General features: G+C 42.4%; 1 protein-coding gene across 1 annotated transcript in view; it reads left to right on the top strand.

Annotated features, from left to right (window-relative positions):
* Positions 1 to 959: 959 nt before the first annotated feature.
* LOC118654347 (AF4/FMR2 family member 2-like) overlaps positions 960 to 20,690 on the top strand; it is a 220,416-nt gene continuing 200,685 nt past the window's right edge. The window contains exon 1 of the mRNA XM_036305678.1: positions 960 to 979. Coding sequence (XP_036161571.1) covers positions 975 to 979 — 5 coding nt within the window. The 5' untranslated portion in view covers positions 960 to 974. The remainder of the gene's footprint in view (positions 980 to 20,690) is intronic.

Raw genomic sequence — 20,690 nt, 5'->3', positions numbered from 1 at the left:
TGATATTTCACACTTGGGTATGTGGTTTTCTGAGCTCTGTATTATTTAGCAGCACATTTTTGTTTGCTTTAGCAATTTTGCCAATACATTCTTAATTAGGATTATTGTCCTAAAAAGCATTTTCCTCAGTGTGATTAGAAGTTCATCATTTGAGAGTGACAGTAACCTCGATGCAGATCATTTTGTGCTTAGCTTGTAAGGACTAAGTCTTCAGCATGCCACATATGAACATGCAGATGTAATTATCATCGTCAAACCCTGGAATTTACTTTGGGCAGAGCTGTCACCAAGATAGGAGTCAAAGGCATTAGTGTTGTTGTTGTTGTTTTTTTTGGGGGGGGTAGTTTGTGCCTTAGGCCATTGGTTGTATAAAATAACCCTTATTTTCTTAAGGAATCCATACTTAGTTGTTTGTGGCTAGCAAATGTGTAGAGAATGAACTGGGTGACAGAGAGTTGACTTTGTAATAAAGATTGTTTTCATTTTTCCAAGAATTCTTCTCTATTATACAATTTTTGTTCATAGGCAATACCTTAGAGTTCTCCAAACGTATATGTCCAGGATACTTGAAAAGTCTATATTAATTCATTCATTTAGGAGACACTAAAATTATAAATGGCTGCTTTTTGTCTCCTCTGATTAATTTCTAAATAACTCACCATGCCCTGGTCTCAATAAAAAAAAAATAGCCATATCTTATTTTTATGGTGAGTTTTTGGTTGTAACTTATAGTGGCCTTACTCTGGGAAAGATGTCCAGATTGGAATAGCTGGATTCTAGTCTTGCTAAGATTCTGATCATGCATTTTAATTTTGAGCAAGTTAGTTTATACACATCTCTAATGTGTCTTAGCTACTCCATCCCTACTGAGGTTTTTTTGTTTGTTTGTTTGTTTGTTTTGCTTATGAAGATTTCAGAACTCTGTTGTCCCCAAAGGAAAAGCAGTGCCAGCTTATCTTCCAAATTTTAGCCAAATGTAGTAAGTATTCATTTCAGGTAAACCTTTTATCTGAGCTGCCACCTCATACCATACAGGGTGGATGGCAGTTTTCAACTCTTCTCTTTCCTGATCTGCCTTCTGTTGGTGATGTCAATGGGTATTCACACATCTAACAGCACTCCCAGAGAGCAAAATAATGATAGAAAGTACTCTCAAGGGAGAGCCTTCCAAGGCAGTAAAAGCTTATGAAGCAATTGAGTGTATAAGTTCATTAGAGGCAATTTGAGGGAGCTGTCCTGGTCTGGATACTTCAACAGTAGTGATGTAGGAGCTAAGGGCATATAGCTTTCTGAATTATGGTACTTACTAGAGGCCCAGTGCATGAAATGTGTGCACAGGTAGGGTCCCTAGGCCTGGCTGGCAATCAGGGCCAATCTGTGAGGCAACCAGCAGGGCAATCGGAGGGGCCCCACTGGCACCCACCTTGGCTGGTCTGGGGCCTGATGGCTGGGGGCAGCTCCTGTGTTGAATGTCTGCTGCCCCCTGGTGGTCAGTGCACATCATAGCGACTGGTCATTCCTCAGGCCATTCTGCTATTCAGTCAATTTGCATATTAGGCTTTTACTATATAGGATATTATAGCAGAAGTCCTCTTCTTGGATGAGATTAAGACCAGAAGTTAGTTGATTAATTAAAAAGTCAGTTAAAACTTTGCAGACCAGAAGGGAGTGGCAAGAAATGTTCAGTGATGAATACAATCATGATGACTTTACCTAGAAAATCTATCATTTAGAATTGAAGGTCAGATAAAGAGCTTCATAGGCAAGAAAAAACTAAGGGAGTTTTTCACCACCAAACCAGTATTACATGAAATGTTGGAGGGTATTCTAGAAGAAGAAGATGAAGAAGAAAATAAGAAGGAGAAGGAGAAGAAGAAAATATGAACGATATAATGGCTATATATATATATATATATATATATATATATATATTCTAAAAATCAAAATAAATAAGGAATCTAATGAACAAAATAAACTGATGAATAAAATAGAACCAGAGGCATGGAAACATGGAACAGACTGACGAATTTCAGAGGGAAGGGAGGTGGGTGGGAAGAGATTAACCAAAGAACTTATATGTAAAAACACACATCTTACAGTTTATTTTAACGTAACATGGGTACAATATATATTCATTTAGTAATTTTATGGTGTTTTTTGAACTATTGGATGGCTGACTAGAGTTCCATGTTGATTCTCTTGGATAATCCATTTCCAGTTTATGTATTTGAAGTGGAACAAGAGCTTAAAAGTACTTAGGAAACCATATCAGCTTGAAGCCTTCTGGATCTTTTCATTTTTATTTTAAATCCTTGATAGTTGTCTATTCCATAATTTGACAAAAGATTTTAATGATGCATTTTAATAAGTTCTCTCCAAACATTCAGCTTAGCTTTTACTTAAGTAACTGTTGTCTACTCACATGTAAACAGTTTATCATATTTTTGTATAATATAATATAATCCTATCTAATAAAATAGTAATATGCATATTAACCATCACTCCCTCACCCGTCACTCCATCACAAAGATGGCTGCAGCCACAGAGCTGGAGTGTACAGGAGACTTGCATTGCCGCCGGTGATGGAGGGAGCCAAGCTTCCCGCCTGCCCTGCCAGCCCTGAGCTCTGCTCAAGGCTACAAAGTTTCAATTATAGAAGATAAATAAATCCCAGATACCTGCTTCCAGCCTGCAGGCATGACCAGCCTAAAAATGGCCCTCAGCCCCTCACCCAGGCTGGCCTGGCACCCCAGTAGGGACCTCCACTCTGAAGGGGGTGTGGCCAGCCTGAAAACAGCCCTTAGCCCCTCACCCAGGCTGGCTAGGCACCCCAGCGGGACCCCCATCCTGATCCAGGACACCCTTCAGGGCAAACCAGCTGGCCCCCACCCATGCACCAGGCCTCTATCCTATATAATAAAGGGGTAATATACAAATTGACCTTAACAGCAGAACGACTGGGAATGACTGGTCACTATGACACACACTGACCACCAGGGGGAAGATGCTCAATGCAGGAGCTGCCCCCTGGTGGTCAGTGCACTCCCACAGGGGGAGCTCTGCTCAGCCACAGGGCAGGCTGAAGGCTGCCAGCACAGTGGTGGTGGCAGGAGCCTCTCCTGTCTCCTCAGCAGCGCTAAGGATGTCTGACTGCAGCTTAGGCCTGCTCCCTGCTGGCAAGTGGACATCCCCCGAGGGCTCCCAGACTGCAAGAGGGCACAGGCCGGCTGAGGGACCCTCTCCCCCGAGTGCACAAGTCTTTGTGCACCAGGCCTCTAATATAATCTACACTAATAAAAGAGAAAAATGGTAATTGGCGTACGGCGCTACCCTTTTCATTGGCTAATCAGGGATATATGCAAATTAACTGCCAACTAAGATGGCAGTTAACTGCCAACAAAGATGGCGGCTAATTTGCATATGTAGGCACAATGCAGGGAGGTGAAAGGGAAAGCAGGAAGAAGCCCCCTGCCACTGACTGTGATCTGAAACCCAGGGGGAAGCTAAGAGGTGGGGGGCAGTGCAAAGGCGGCCCTGGGGCTGCCTTTGCCCTGCCCCCCAGCCATGATCGGAGAATCAGGCCTTTGCCGCCCTGGCCAGTGATAGCAGGAAGTAGGGGTGGAGCCAGCGATGGGAGCTGGGCACGGTCAAAGCTGGCAGTCCCAGGAGCTAGGGGTCCCTTGCCTGGGCCTAAAGCGGATCCCATGATCGCGGGGCCAATGCAGCTACGGGTCCCCGCTGCCCAAACCGGACGCCTCAGTCAGAGGAGTCCTGCAGGGGCAGGGGCGGAGCCCGCGTGATTGCCGAGCCCCCCGCTGCCACTGCGGGTCCCCGCTGCCCAGGCCGGACTCCTAGGCCAGAGGCGTTAGGCCTGGGCAGGGGCGGAGCCTGCAACCGTGGGGAGCAGGGGGTCCCCTGCCCAGGCCTAACGCCTCGGCCAGAGGTGATAGGCCTGGGCAGGGGCAGAGCAGAAGATCGTGGGGAGCTGGGAGTCCCCTCCCCAGGCCTAATGCCTGGGCCAGAGGCGTTAGGCCTGGGCAGGGGCAGAGCCTGCAACTGCGGGGAGCTGGGGATCCCCTGCCCAGGCCTGTCACCTCTGCCGGAGGCCTTAGGCCTGGTCAAGGGGCCGATCTGGTGATTGGTGATCAGAGGGTGATGAGGGTCAACTCCTCTGGCTGAGGCATCAGGCCTGGGTGGGGGGCAGAGCCGGGGATTGGGGGGATATGATGGTCCCCTTGCCCAGGCCTGAAGCCTGGGTCAGAGGCGTCAGGCTTGGGCGGGGGGTGGAGCAAGCGATCAGAGGGAGATGGGGGTCCCCTGCCCAGGCATGATTCCTGGGCCAGAGGCCTCAGGCCTGGGTGGGGGTCAGAGCCAGTGATCAGAGGGAGATGGGGGTCCCCTGTCCAAGCCTGACACCTCTGGCGGAGGCGTCAGGCCTGGGCAAGGGGCCGATCAGGCGATCGGAGGGTGATGGGGGTCTACGCCTCTGGCCAAGGTATCAGGCCTTGGCAAGGGGAAGAGCCAGCAATCGGAGGGGTGTGGGTGTCCCCTGCCCAGGCCTGATGCCTGGGCCAGAGGGGGAAATGAGCCAGCAATCGGAGGGGTGTGGGTGTCCCCTGCCCAGGCCTGATGCCTGGGCCAGAGGGGGGTCAACGCCTGAGGGCTCCCAGTATGTGAGAGGGGGCAGGCTGGGCTGAGGGACACTCCCCCCCCCACACACACCCAGTGCACGAATTTCGTGCACCGGGCCCCTAGTATAATATAATAAATATAATATAATAAATATAATATAATAAATATAATATAATATAATATAATATAATATAATATAATATAATATAATATAATTAATATAATTAATACTATAATATAATTAATTATAATTAATATAATACTATATTATATTATATTATATTACTAGAGGCCCGGTGCACAAAAATTTGTGCACTCAGGGGGGGGGCTCCCTCAACCTGGTCTGTGCCCCCTCGCAGTCTGGGACCCCTGGGGAGATAACGACCTGCTGGCTTAGGCCTGCTCCCGGGTGGCAGAGGGCAGGCCCAATCCCTAGGTGCAGCCCCTGGTCGGGCTCAGAGCAGGGCCTATTGGGGAGTTGGGGCGCCGCCCCCTGTCATGCACATGGCAGGGCAGATCGGGAGGTTGTGATGCCACCCTCAGTCACGCTCAGGGTAGGGCCGATTGGGGGGTTGAGGCACCGCCCCCTGTCACACTCAAGGCAGGGTCGATGGGGAGGTGCGGCGCCACCCCCTGTCACGCACAGAGCAGGGCGGATCAGGGGGTTGGGGCACCACCCTGTATCACCCACAGAGCAGGGCCGATCGGGGGTTGGGGTGCCGCCACTGTCACACTCAGGGCAGGGCCAATGGGGAGGTTATGGCTCTACCCTGTCACACACAGAGCAGGGCCCGTGGGGGGGCAGAGGTTGGGGCACCGCACCCTGTCACACACAGAGCCGCAGGGTGATCAGGGGGTTGGGGAGCTCCCCCCTATCAGGCACAGAGCAGGGCTGATCAGGGGGTTGAGGTGCCTTCCCATGTCACGAAAAGAGCAGGGTGGATAGGGAGGTTGTGGCCCTGCCCCCTGTCACACACAGAGCCGCAGGGCAATCAGGGGGTTTGGGTGCTGCCCCCTGTCACACTGATCCCAGTGCTGGGAGGCCTCACGGCTCTGCTGATCCTGGTGTTGGGAGGCATATTACCATTTTACTGTATAGGATAGAGGCCTGGTGCATGGGTGGGGGCCAGCTGGTTTGCCCTGAAGGCTGTCCTGGATCAGGGTGGGGGTCCCCACTGGGGTGCCTGGTCAGCCTGGGTGAGGGGATGATGGCTGTTTGCAGCTGGTCACACACGCTTCAGGGTGGGGGTCCCCACTGGGGTGACTGCCCAGTCTGGGTGAGAGGCTAAGGGCTGTTTTCAGGCTGGTGGGTGACTGAAGCTCCCAACCGCTCCTTTTTTTTTTTTTTTTCTTTTTATTCTGGGCCAGCTTTAGCTCTGGCTCCAGCTCTGAGGCCTCTGCTGCTGAAAGCAGGTATCTGGTGTTTGGGTTCTATAATCGAAACACTGTATCAACTCCAGCTCTGAGATCCCAGCAGGCTGAAAGCAGGTTTCTGGGGTTTTGTTTAGCTTCTATATTTGTAACAATGTTTCAGACTGCAAGCTCAGAGGCCGGCCAGGCAGGCAGGGAACGTTGGTTTCCTCTGTCACTAAAGCAAGCAAGCCTCATGTGAGCTTCAAGCTGCCTGGCTGCGGGCCGCCATCTTGGCTGGCAGTTAATTTGCATATCTCGCTGATTAGCCAATGGGAAGGGTAGTGGACGTATGCTAATTACCATGTTTCTCTTTTATTAGATAGGATATTATATTAATTTTATATTATATATATCATGTATGCATGGTAATGATTACAACTGCCATAAAGAAATTTGGGAACAGACACAACTCTTTGTGGTAAGCATACAATTTAACTAATGACAGCAGATGTATCCAAGCACTCTAAAGAGTACCCCATTACCTATGAGTATTAAGTTTTTTTAATGATTTGTATTCATTTTATTTATTGAAAACCTACTATGTGCTGGGAATATATTAGTCAATGAAATGGAATGCCCATCTACCAGAAGCTTACATTTTTATGGAAGAGACATAAAATAAACAAGTAAATATAGCTATAGCAGCTTATCTTATTTACTTGAGACTTATTTAGTTGAGCACTATTTGTATTATTTTTTTATGTTTAAACATTGATAGCATTAGGACTCTACCTCTAATTTCCACTTACTTTAACATTGCCAGTTGTTTACTTAAAATCTAGCTCCTTAGTGATTAAAAAAATTATATATTCTCAAATCTTAAAAATAAATGGTCAATTGGGGTTTTGTAATTATATATAAAGAATAGGTGTAGGCACCAGTTGATGTGGCTGGCCACTTCTGAGAGTTCTGTCAGTGTTTTCTGTTCTTTCAGTGCACAGAGGTTGAGTACTGTATTAGTTGTGGTTATCTAGAGAGAGAAAGAGAGAGAGACAGACACAGAGAGATATTTTAAGGAATTCAATCACACAATTGTGGGGGTCAGTAAGTCTGAGATTTATATGCCAGGCCAAAAATTCAGATGAGACTTAATGTTATAGTCTTAAGTTCTAAGGCTTAATACTTAGAATTTCTATGTAGCAGTCTGGAAGCAGGATTTCTTCTCGGGGAAAACTCAGTCTTTGATCTTAAGGTTTTCAAATGAGGCCCACCAACATTATAAACTGTAATTTCCTTTAGTTAAAGTCAACTAATTATAAATGTTGGTTACATATACAAAATAACTTCACAGCAAAATCTAGATTAGTGTTTGGTGAGACAACTGGACACCATAGCCTAGCCAGTTTGATGCATAAAATTTACCATCACAAGCCCCTTCTCTCTGAAGGTGCAGTGGTTAATGATAGGAGCACAGAGCAGATGAGCTCAATCTCTACCCTCTAGGGCTTAGAGTATTGTAAGTTAACATTTTCTGCCTTGAGTGTCTGAACCCTTCAGTGGAAAAGAAAGTTCATTACCAATGACCCGTGGTGATGCAGTAATCCCATGGCAGCCCATGCCAGAATTGTGACATAGAATTGTTTTCCTATTCTTGCTCTCATCTCTGTACTTCCTTTTCATTATCTTGGTCCTTGCACTCAGCCCACTCTTTGGCAACCCAGGTCAGTATGGTCTTTCAGCTCAATTACCACTAACTTTTCCTTCTGACTATACTGTAAACTTCTCAAGGACATTGTGAGTTAGCATCCTGGCAAGGGGATGGATGAAATAGCAATAAATAAGATGCAATATGTAACCATTGATTGTAGTAAGAATTTCCCAGAGACTTAAAAAAAATAAAAAGCTTTTAAATTAGACATAAAGGTGTATTGATATAGCACCATGTAAGATAAAGAACAGGTCTCAGGAGATCCATACTGTATCTTTCTTGACAAATCACTGCCCATCTCTAGCCCTTAGTTTTCTCACATGTAAAATGAAGGGGACATAATTAAATGCTCTCTTATCTCTAAATGCCAGTTATTCAAGTTGAATTTTTATGGTAAACACACACTATTGTGTACAGATAATATGTTGTGAAATTTTACACCTGAAACCTATATAATTTTAACTAGTGTCACCCCAATAAATTCAATAAAAATATTTTAAGTCTACTTCTGTGCAGAAGACCATGAATGGTCTTTAATAGTGAATCACAAAGACTTGGTTTTCTAAACATTTGACAGGCTTAGAGCTTGAAATAAATTATTTTTCTTAAGAACTGTATGAATGGGTGTGCCTTGAAAAAGTGAAATTATGTATTTGTATCCCTCCCCCCATTCCATTGTTCCTACCTTAGTGCCTGGCAGTGGGAAGTGCATGTTAATGTTTGCAGAAATGGACTAAAGCAAGAATGTTAAGTATTGGGGGATTTCTATACACATTTGAATAGTGATGTCCTTTTTCATTTGGTCTATAACAGTGGTTGGCAAACTCATTAGTCAACAGAACCAAATATCAACAGTACATGATTGAAATTTCTTTTGAGAGCCAAATTTTTTAAACTTAAACTATATAGTTAGGTACATTGTTATTAACTTAATTAGGGTACTCCTAAGCTGGCCTTTGCTAAAAACGTCCTCAATCTGATTGAGGTATGTTCGCTGAGGTTGACCCCTTCCAACTCTCCCATCCACACTCATCTTGTATACTTGTTTCGTCTATTTCCTTTCGTTCATCCTCTCTATATGTCCCAACCATTTCAACATACCTTTCTCAATCCTCGACACTGCATCTTCTTTCACTCCACAGCGTTCCCTAAAATTAACTTAATAAACTTTACTTAAAGTTTTAAGTCTTAGTTAAACTGTAGGTACGTTGAATAAAAGTTGATATCATACTTAATAACAATATTATTTATTGATAAAATTAAATTCCTCATATTTTACCTTACAATATCCATAAAATTAAATCATGACAATGACTGGCCCAGGCCGAAAACTGACTTCTGCGCATGGGCCATGAAGTTTCAATCGCACTGTACGTGCACGCCCGCATGTGGTATTTTGTGGCAGAGCCACACTCAAGGGGGCAAAGAGCCGCATGTGGCTCACGAGCCACGGTTTGTCGACCACTGGTCTAGAATAAATGGAAACATGTTTAAACCACCTCAAATAATTTGAGGAACAAGAAGACATAACTACTAGTAGACAAGTAAGCCAAATAATAAAAAAACAGATAACTTCTTTGCAGAGAAGGCCTGTGTAGGTTATAGTAATTAACACAAAGGAAGCTGCAGCTTTTCAAAGTGCCATAAACTAGAAGGGCCACATCAGATCCATCAGATTCACAGTCTGAGGTATAAGCATTTCCTGTCCCAGCACCTTTGGAAATCTTGTATCTTTTAATGTGAGATTTCATAATGTAGCCAACATGTGTGCCCTTTAAAGCCTACAGGGCCAGGAGAAGTTCTGCAATAAGCTAACAGTTTTAGATCCAGTTAGAGATTTTCTAAGTGCAGTATGACAAATGCCACACATTTAATTTCACCCTTAAAGTGTTTCTAAACCAGTAGCTCTAGATTTTGTAAGCTAATGATAAATATCACCGCATAGGCTCTTTTTTAAAGGGCCGAGTGTTTAAAATGTCTGATTTAGTGGGCAATTTTTGCAGTGTTGAGTAATACGTCTTCTAAAAGTTAAGCTTCTTTAATCAGCAGAGGTTTTGCAGTCTGAAGGCCCTCCCCACATCACCACCTCTAAACCTGTCACCAGCCATTCTTTAGTTTGGACTTCTGTCCTTTACCACCACCATTTTTCAAAAATCTTGTACAAACAAAAATATAATTACTGAGCTCTAAATGCATTTGATTCCAATATGACTTTAGAAGAAAAGGCTTTCTGCCCAGCTGGCATGGCTCGGTGGTTGAGTGTTGACCTATGAACTGAGAGGTCACAGTTCAATTCTCAGTCAGGGCATATGCCCAGGTTGCAGGGGTTGCAGGATAGATCCCTGGTGTGGAGTGTGGAGTGTGGGGCGTGGGACGTGCAGGAGGAAGCTGATCAATGATTCTCTCTCCTCATTGATATTTCTGCTTCTCTCTTCTTCTCCCTTCCTCTCTGAAATCAAAAATATATTTTTTTAAAATATATTTTTTAAATATATTTTTTTAAATATATTTTTAAATATATTTTTTTAAATATATTTTTTTTAAAAGAAAGGCTTTATCTATATCCACCAGCATTGATGTTGCTTCCATCTTTTAATAACATATTACCATTGTTATTTTACTTCCTATACTTGTATCAATATAACCCTTATATTGCCTGGACAAATTGTGTTTAATTTGCTGATCATAAAATGATTCATTTCAACTGATTTTAGCATTTCCCTCTTTATATGTGTGTATATTTTTATGGAACAAAAATGATCTGAAGGAAAAATAAGACTAGAATGTTTAAAATAAATGTACTTAGTATACATTTTCTATATATTTATTCTTCCTTACATATCAATAGCATTTATAATGCCAAAGTAATATTCACAGTTACTTTCAATATAAGAAAAAATCCCCATGCCCTCGCAGACTATAGGGCACCCAAAATCCAGATGGTAACTAAAATTTTTGTCACATATCCAAATTCCCCTCCTATAATGACAATACTTTTTACATTTGGAAATCATCTGCATCTTAAAATTGTATTCAGAAACATTGATGCACCTAAGAACAGAGTTATAAAATCTGTTCAAGGATGTCTTAAATTTAATTTTTACTCTACCCATAGCAATATTCAAGTGAGCATAAGAAAAGCACTCTCAATACTTTGAATCTCTGACTATGAGCTCTATTTTTTTCCATTGTTCTCTCCCTTTGCATGCTAATCAGATGAAGTGCCTCTTGTGGCATAGCCAACTCTGCAGGCTTCTGATCAATTTCCTTACAACTAGGAGGGGTCTGCCACTCTTCACTGACTTTATCTTGGTAATTTGCTTTCTATGCAGGCTCTGCTTGTCCACAGGGATGAGCTACTCCAAAGAAGGGAGATCTAACTCGAGGCTCTCAGCCCAGCAACCAGGTCTAGTCATTAGCTATTGAATACAGACCTCTAGGCATTGAGCTGCAAGATTGATGTGCCTGTCTCTGATTGAGCACCATGGTCTGTCCTGAGAGCAATGTGTCTTGTGGAATTATCTTGTCAGTGACTGATACATTTAGTGGTGGTAACTTTTGACCTCCCTTTGCCCTCCAAAAAGGTCAAAGAAGCAAAAGGAAATTTCAAAGTACAGGAGTGTGGTAACCCTTTGGGGGCTGAAAGAACATGGACTGGGATCAGCCTCATTATCCATCACATCTTTCCTTGCACTAATCTGAATACACTTCATTCAGTGATCGGCGCTGCCTGGCCATTCCTCCTCTGGACTTGACATCAAAGACTTCAGATTCTTTCATTTCTCAAGTTTCATAAATGTGCTATAAAAAGTCACAGTTTCTTTCCACATTGAAAAAAAATGTCTTTGTTCCTAAAGATAGAGAATCCTTCAGCCTTTCTGACTTAGAAGGAGAAAGTAAAATGCATTTTTTAAATTTAAGCATGAACAACTATTATCACTGATGACCTGTTTTAGCAGGGCATATCATAGGGATTAATGACAGACTTGGGGTAGTTGATGACCCACAGCAAAACCAAAGGGCTATTAACCCACATCAGTCATTTAATTCCTGGGGAAAACCCTTTCAGAGGTAATTATTGCTGTTATAACTTGAAAAAAACACACAGGTGCATGAACTACATTACTGAGCTCTGATTATTTTATTTTATAATGTTAGCCCAAGGAAAAAAAAAGAAAATGGATTAAAAAATTTGAGTTTCCCTTTTCAATTTCTAAGAAAATACTCTTTTTGAAAAATTGGTAGTCCTAAAACAAACCCACAAGTTTGGCAACTCTCTTCCCTATTCTTTATTAAGTTCCTAATCACAGAATATGGGATTACAGAGACATTAACTTCTGGTTGTATTGCCTTAGAATGTCATCTCTGTACCATTTGCTCTCTGTGGGTTATTTGTGCTAGGAATATGGATAAGGAATGTTAATTTAAACAGGCCTTCTGCTTTCCAGCCTATACCCAGTTCTCTTTCCCATACTGGTATTAGTTCAGGCCTCTTGCTTCCTCCCCCCTGCCCTCTAACTTTTCTTCAACAATATTAAGTAAATATCTACTATGTGCCAGGTTCTGTGGTCTATGGGGCAGAGCAGATGATAAAAATCCATAATTGATATAAAGGAAAAGGAAGTTAGGCTGTAGGATTTCTGGAATTGAGGGCTTTATTATTTTCCTAGGACCACCATAACAGATATTCATGAACTTGATGTCCTAATTAGCAGATAATTTTATTCTTTCATAGTTCTGAAAGCCAAAAGTCAACAATCAAGATGTTGACAGGTCACACATTCTCTGAAGGCTCTGTTTCTGGTTGCCCCAGATACTTGTTGGCTTATGGCCACATCACTCTAATCTCTGCCTCTTTCTTTACATGTTCTTCTCCTCCATGTCTCCAATCTCCCTCTGCCCTTTCTTAATAAGGACAATAATCATTGGATTTAGGCCCACCTTAAATCGAGAATGTTTTTTTGTCTGGAGATCTTTAATTGATTACACGTACACTATGAAGACCTTATTTCCAAATAAGGTCATATTCATAGGACATATATTTTGGAGGTCACTGTTGAACATGTTATAGGGAACAAATTCCAATATGTACATCAGAGAAGACTTAATGAAAGAGGTATTCTTTATATCAAAACATGCAGAAGAAGTTTTTTTTTTCTGGTGGTAGTATATGAGTACAGAGACAGAACGATGGAGAAATTGGGGAAGTATGGTGATAGAGAAGGACTGGATGGGGATTAACTTTCCTGGGCACAGGATATATAGAGCAGAGGTGAGGGACAAGTTTAGGAAGAAAGAATGGAGTCATGTCAAAACCATTGGCCTAAAAAGACTGAGCACTGCAAAATCAGATAGGAGAATGTGCAAATACTTGTAAGAGAGAGGTAACACAAACTTGAGTTAGGGCAATAACAGTAGGAAATGATGGGAAGGATTAGATTCTGAATGCAAAATGATCTGGGAATTTTTGTGTTATAGATGGAAGGAGTGGCACAGGCAAGAGCAAGTCAGGGGAAAGAGTCAGAGATGAGGCCAGACTGGGAGTTTCTTAAAACTGATGAAAGAAATTAGCAACACAGGAAGAATAGCAAGCATGGGGGGAAGGTAGATGATATGGATTTTGAGAAGGCTAGGCAGAAATTACCTTCATCTAGGTGAGATTTGTGGACTTGAATTCAGGAGGGTATCATGGCCTGAAGATTAGAAAATCTTTTATGTAGAGTAACATTCAAGTCCTAAGATTGGCTAAGGCAAAGAAGTGAAAATGTATGGTGCTGGAGAGAGAAAGAGAGAGCATGCACAAACAGAGAATTGGGGAATTCATCATTAGGGGGATGGGAGGAGCAGAAGGTGTCAGGAAAGGGGATAGTAAAAGAAAGGTCAAAGCAGGATGCAGAGCTGCAGAGCTCCATTTTCCAGAAGCCAGGCAGAAGGGTATCTGGAAAGTGGGAGAAAACATAGTTTTGGAAATTGATAGTGGTGATGACCGCACACCATTCTGAATGTACTTAAAGCCACACAACACTTGAAAATGCTTAAAATGGCAGGTTTTCTATTGTATATGTATATAGAGACAGAGCTACATTTTGAAAAATTAATAATGTAATATACCCCCCCCCCAAAAAAAAAAGCGGAACTGATCAATGATGTGACATACTGTGAGTGAGTCTAAGAGAATGATAATTAGGAAGAGAAAACAAACTGCTTTGGCCATATGGAAAATATATTTGCAGAGTGGGTTGCCTCCTCTGTTGCATATTTTGGCTTGCATTATAAAAAGATTCACAGAGCTGTGAATGTATGGCTTCCTTAGAGCCAAAGTGCTCACATCCATGTTCAAACTTTAGAACAAAAGAAGGTAGCTATGAGATATGCCTTTAGGAGTATGGTCGCAATGTTTATACATAATGATATGTTAATTGCTGTAAATATATAGTTGCAGTTTCTCCAAGTCTTTGGCACCTCCTCTGGGTTGATATAACTGCTACACTGTAGTGGAAAACTAAATTCTGCTTTGGTGGATGAACTGTGGTGGTCTCTAGCAGGCATTTCTTGGTATGGTGAGATACCAGTTTTACTCAAATTTCTTTTTGATGTGTTAGTTAGCATTGCCCATAGGAAGAAGGTTCATTTGCACTATACATAAATGCAATTTTTATTACCATAGCCCTATTAGATATATTAAAATAAAATATGCATTTTCCAAAATATTTCCTGTTTTAAAACAATTATCCAAGGGCAATAGAAACCTCATAATGAATAGTAAGTGCCCTCCTGTGAAAAGAGGTAGTGTGTGTGTGTGTGTGTGTGTGTGTGTGTGTGTGTGTGTAAGTATGGGCTGGGGTGGTTGGAGGGATAAGAGGTGATAACCTTTCTAGATCTCAGTTTTTTTTCCTCATCTATAAATGAAGGGGACAGAAGCAGTTGACCTCTGAGAGTACTTTCAACATATTATGTGCTTCTAGTATTGTGAATAGAAAAGCAACAGACATGTAAAATTTTGAGATAATGCCTTATAAGCGTTCAAGTGGCGAATTGTTAGTTTAATTTAATGAATCAAAACTTTAAAAAGTCAAATATTTGATTAATTGCACCATTAATCTGTTCCTATTAATCAATTGAAACAAATTGTTTATTAAATTAATTTCCAGTTGGTAATATGTAAATTTGTAATTTAATTAAAATCCCATTATGTATTTTCATAAGACAAAAGACATATTGATATATAGTTTGATGAGTGAAGCATAGCAAATGCTAAGAAATCAGCTCAGCTACAAGAATGATGATTTCTTACTAAGTTCTTGCAAAGGGAGTGCTGGGCTAAGCAATCAGACCCTCCCAGAATCGTGGGAAAGCACATACTTTATGGAATGTGCATTCCATTGCATACTGACAGTGAATATGGCTCATGGAGTCCTCGGAGAATCTGGAAATTAGATTTTCAGAGGTGTGGAGCCTTCCCAAGATTATCAAGCTCTCATTCTCTTGTTTGCCTCAGCAACTTTCAGTCCAGCCATCCTGCTAACACCACTTGAGCCCCTCTGGGGGAGCCAAGCCCTCCCCTCTCTACCCTCTCCTCTATAGGCCCCCTGGCAAGTCAGCTCCCTCTTCCCAAGACTGTCCTTCAGAAATTGAAAAACAGCCTCTTTGTGCCCTGAGTCTTGTCTTTTCAAACTGAAAATATTCCCAGCTCTTTCAATCAGTGTCCACAAGCCAGTGTTGTGAACCTTCTCTGCTTCCCTTGAAGCTGATTATGTCCCATTTAACCTAGTTCCCCCAATAGCACTAGGCTCCACGAATCCTCCTTGGGGCCGGGGGGTGGTCAGGGTAATCAATTAGACTTACTTTTTTTAGGACCTTTGTGCAGTCCTGGGAGGCTCCTTTATAAGGGGGAGGGTTCCTACAAAACAATCATAGGTGGCCATTTCCCAAGAGGGTGTTAGTCCTGTATTGGCCTTTAATGGAGACCTTATGGAATGATTTGGTTTTGATTTTCTGGATAAATGAGTGGAGCAGTGATTGGGGAGATATAGCAAATAACATTTGTACTTGCCTTTATAGTATAATTATAAGGCATTTGGAGAAATATTTCTATTATTTGTTGTCCTCAAAGAGTTCCCTCATTCTTGCAGGTGGGAAACTGAAAGTCAACTGGTGCAAACTCCAATGACAGATGTTTATAAGGTGAGGGACAGCTTGCCTCTCCCTTCCTCCTCCCACCTGACCCAGTATAGGGCAAAGTTAGAAAGTTTCTCTTGGGCACTTCCCTCTGGTTCAGCTGTTCTTATGCATGCCTGCGCCTGGAATTGACCTTTCAGAAATGTGACTCTACTGTCCCTAGCCAGCCTGCCCTCTTAGCCATTTTTTCCACTCAGGTTACTGGATAGAAAGACAAGAAAAAACTGCTCTGGAGTCCAGAATAGATTCATTCTTGCTAACCTTCATAAGCTCTCTCTCTCATTGCTTCTCAGCAAATCCCTGAATCAGTTTGATCTCTTCTTCACAACTGCCATACCAGAGCTTTCCTTTCTCTGTGAAGAGAGGTACTCCGCTCTCCTCTGAGCCCTTGGCAGGTGAACTCATCTTCTCTTCATCAAGGCCATTTAGGCATGAGTTTCATCATCTTTCTTCCTCTCTACCTGTCATAGTGCCTCTGGATATATATATATAGTTGTGAAGCAGACACAAGATAAGGTCAGGACCAAAGCCTGGCTGATCAAACTGGACAAGATACAGCAGTATAATTTTCAGATTTAGCCAGTTTAGTATGCACATAGATATTGCAAAGAAGAAAGAACCAAAGGGCCCAGTTCCTTTCTTCCTTGTCTTACACACCAAAAAGGAGAAAAGGGAAAGAAAAGGAACCAACTGACTGCATAGTGAGCTGTGGAATATCCCTTTGCTGAAGAATTACTTCTAGAGTTCAGCTAAGGGTTTTTATTTTACTCTACAGCTCCATTCAAATGGGTACTGGGGGGACATGGGCCAGAACTCAGGAGCTGAGGAGAAATTGTCCCCTGAAAGTCTCCCAGAGGATATAAAGAGGTGAGTGGGAGATGGCCTCAGAGCTGTTCCTCAAGGCCTTGTGTCCTCTTGTGTTTTTGAATGATCACAAGGCTTTCTACCAAGTCTCAGATCAGCTGTAGCTCAGTCTCTACCTACTTCCAAGGTCTCTAGGGTACCATGGCAGAGCCTTGCTCCTATGGCAATAAAGGACCAGATAAGGCACAGATGATAATATTGTATCTGAGTATCTACTTAAAACCCTGCCTCTGTGAGATGGGGATTCCATTGAAATGCAAACATCACTTGGGTTCACTGGCCTATGAACCCAGTAGTGAGAGACCAAAGACTAATTTCTATTTAACTTGAATGCTAACTTAATAATGATATAAATACTTTAATGTTTAATGCTTAAGCAGAATTTCATTAAAATTTCTTTGATATTAAGCCAAATTTTGAAGTGAATTGGAACTGGTTTGCATTTCTTAAATTGGACTTACTTTGGAAATAATGAAAAAGTGTGAGAATCTTGGCTGAATTCCAATGACTGTGACTCAACTTGTTAAAGTTAAATTTTAATATTTACATATTACATACTATAATATTTATACTAGGCAACAGATTGGGAATGTAGAATTCAAAATAAAATACACTTTCACTTGGAATTACAGTATGTTAATTATTGCACCCAGAGAATTGGGGGTTATCTAATATAATGACTGGGGCACTTGAGCAAAATATTTTGAATATAAACACTGTTAAGCATGCAATTCTAGCTTGTACTCATGTGTTGGGTTTCATGGCAATGACTAATTGTTGGTTTCACTCTTATTAAGATATTTAGGGGAAATCTGGCTCCTACACAACACCATCTACTAACTTAGTTGATAACAGAGTCAGTGAGGCTATTAATGACCTTTGCTGAGCATGCCAGAGCTGGACTGGCTCAGAAGTGGTGAAAAAGGGATAAGCTTACAAAACAGAGAAAGTAGGGGAAGTTACATAAAGGTGAATACAGACATAAAAGGACCTTGGGAATTATCCAGTACAAGCTCTGTGTTTTACATGTGAGGAAAGTGAGGCCTGAAAGGGTTAAATAAATTTGCTTGAGGTCACCAAGCTAGTTGGTGATAGGCCTGAGATGGAAACCCAGATTTCCAGACTCTAATCCAGAGAGCTTTATCACTCCCAGATAGAAACCCGCATGCACTTACCTGCAGTTTGTCTATTTGTAGATATATAAGTAAATACCTGGGTCTATCATCCAAGATCCTTGGAAATGATGCTGTAAAGGGCATTCAGAAGTCAGTTGGAGGTTGGAGTGCAACTGGATGGTATATGTGTTCCTTTCAAAACCCTCAAAGTCAGGATTCCACATACACTGTGAAAAATAGTTGCAAATACTAGTCAATGTAGTATTAAGCTCTCCAGTCTGGGGTGGAGTGGGGAAGAATTCAACCCAACATCTTGACTTGCCTTGTACAAATGGAGCATTTGGCCAACCTGTGAGAGCCTGAGCACCTGAAACTGAACTTGCCACTTGTCAGAAGAAGGATTTTTCATATTGAGCAGAGGGCTGGACAGTTGCAGGTGATTCTTGCGGTCTCTTCTGAGATGCTCTAATATAAATCTGCCTCATAAGTTGTGGATATGCATGTGTGCAAACATAGGTCCCAGGAACATCCACTATATCCAAATTTTTAGCCAACATATAGGTTTAATAGTCTCCGGTTTTGCCTATAAGACAACATTGAGACAACCAGTTACAAAGAAAGCATTCTGTCACTCACTAGGTCATTTAGTCTGCAACTCCTTTATATAATGACTCTCTGCTTTGTGCCAAACCATGGGCTTTCCTTGGAGAGTTTCCAAGTTACATTTTTTCCTAAACTAATCTGACAGCTGGAATATTAAAGCTTTTTTACATGGTGTGGGTTGCTTGCATACACTAAGTCCTATTTAGTTTTTAATGATTCATGAGCAGTTTAAAGGAAAACTTTCAAACACATTTTATCTGTTCAAGCTCCTGTCTAAAAACTTCTGGAGTGGAGGAATGTTCCTTTCCTGTCTTCTCTTACCTTCCTTTCTGTTGCAAAGCAGTGAGCTTAGAACACTGGATAGGAGACAGGAAACCCAAAGGGTCTATAGAGAAAAGAGCACTAAATTAAGAGTCAGAAAACCAGGGCTTCAGTCCAAAGTCATGCCACTGGTCAGGTGGATGACATTGGGTGACCCATTTCCCCTATTTGTACTTTATCTTCCCTATAATGAAAAATGATGGCTTTGATCTTCATACCTTCAAAAAACGCTTTGATTGAAGATTGTTTTCCTGCTCAATTTTCTCCAGTTTTCATATTCATGGTTTGAATTGCAATAAAGTGTTTTGCAGGTGTGTAGTACCTTTCAGGATACATTTTCTCCTGTTGGAAGATTTGTTGTCATCTTTATTGTTGTAATTTCATGGAACCCTCTTGTTAATCAATAAATTTGATGGGTTAATGTGTACGTTTTTATAAATGAGTAACCACATATTTAATCCTATCTAATAAAAGACAAACATGCAAATTGGCCATACCTTCACTATGCCCAAGCCATGCCCACCAGCCAATCAGAGCGACTATATGCAAATTAACCCAACCAAGATGGCGGCCAGCAGTCACGGAGCTAGAGAAAGCAGGAGGCTTGGTTGCCCCTGTGATGGAGGAAGCCAAGCTTCCCGCCTGCCCTGGCCTCTGCTGAAGGAGTGGCTGGGGGCCTGGGTCGCTGGGAGCAGGGTGGGAACTAAGCAGCTGAGAGAGGGGTGCCGGGCCGCTGGGAGCAGGAACTACACAGCCAGGAGAGGGGCGCCGGACCTCTGGGAGCAGGGCAGGAACTAAGGAACCAGGAGAGGGGCGCCGGGCTACTGCTGGGAGCAGGAACTAAGCAGCGGGGAGAGGGGTGCCGAGCCACTGCTGGGAGCAGGACGGGAACTTCTGCCATGTCGCCATGGCAACACGGCAGAAGTTCACGCCCTGTAGCTGCTTGCTCATTCACTTACTTGCTCATTCATTCACTCATTCACTTAGTCACTTATTATTCACTCACTCACTCAGCAAACCCTCTCAGGTCCCTGGCACCAGGCCAGGCACTGAAGGTGAAGCAGGATAAGACAGAGCTATGTCCTCAAGATGTTAGTAATTCAGTAGGGTGAAGCAGGCACATGAACGAGGCAGTTGTACACACAGATGCACTGTATTGGGTTCGGTGAGGGCTGTAACTAACGCCGACTTTGTTCTCTTGATAAAATGGGGCCTTGGGAGCCAGGCCGCCCCAAGCCTGTAGGCCTGTGCCTAGGCCTGGAGCGACTGGGGTCCTGGAACATGACAGAGGGTGCAGGTCGGGCTGAGAGGTCTGGCCCCACCCCTCACCCCCCCCACCCCCATGCACGAATTTTGTGCATTGGGCTACGAGTATTCTATAATATGTAAACATGATGAATCCATCTTTGATCATTGTGCTCAAGTAGAACATAAGAGGGCAAGTATGACCCCACTTATCTTAGGCAATTGAGCATCTAGCTATTTGAAGTAATTTAAATGTTTTGTGTAAGTCTATTAAGCTACTGGCATATGAATAAGAAACATATTTCAGATCACTTTCAAATGTTTATTTTTATTTAGTTTTACTGAGTAATACTACCTTACATTGCTGTAGAAGCCAGGCATTTTCCCTCTTATCTCTCTCTCCCAAAGATCTAGTGTCTCTTCTCTTAGTGATAACAAGGATAATGCTAAATAACATGGATAAAACAATTTACCTTCACAGATGTTTTCACATACATTATCTTATTTGAGGATCACAGCAATTCCCATAGATACTAGTAAGAAAAGTCAAGCCTTGGAGAGCCAAATGGCATTAAATAATACAGCAGGTGTGGATGAACACAGACCTTCAGGCTTTGCCCTGCCCTACTTAAGGCACTCTTCTCGTGTGTGGTGCTTTTCAGAGGGGGAAT

The sequence above is a fragment of the Myotis myotis genome, unplaced genomic scaffold (assembly GCF_014108235.1).
Source record: "Myotis myotis isolate mMyoMyo1 unplaced genomic scaffold, mMyoMyo1.p scaffold_m19_p_4, whole genome shotgun sequence".
In the NCBI taxonomy this organism is placed as follows: Eukaryota; Metazoa; Chordata; class Mammalia; order Chiroptera; family Vespertilionidae; genus Myotis; species Myotis myotis.
This window is presented reverse-complemented; position numbering and strand designations above follow the sequence as displayed.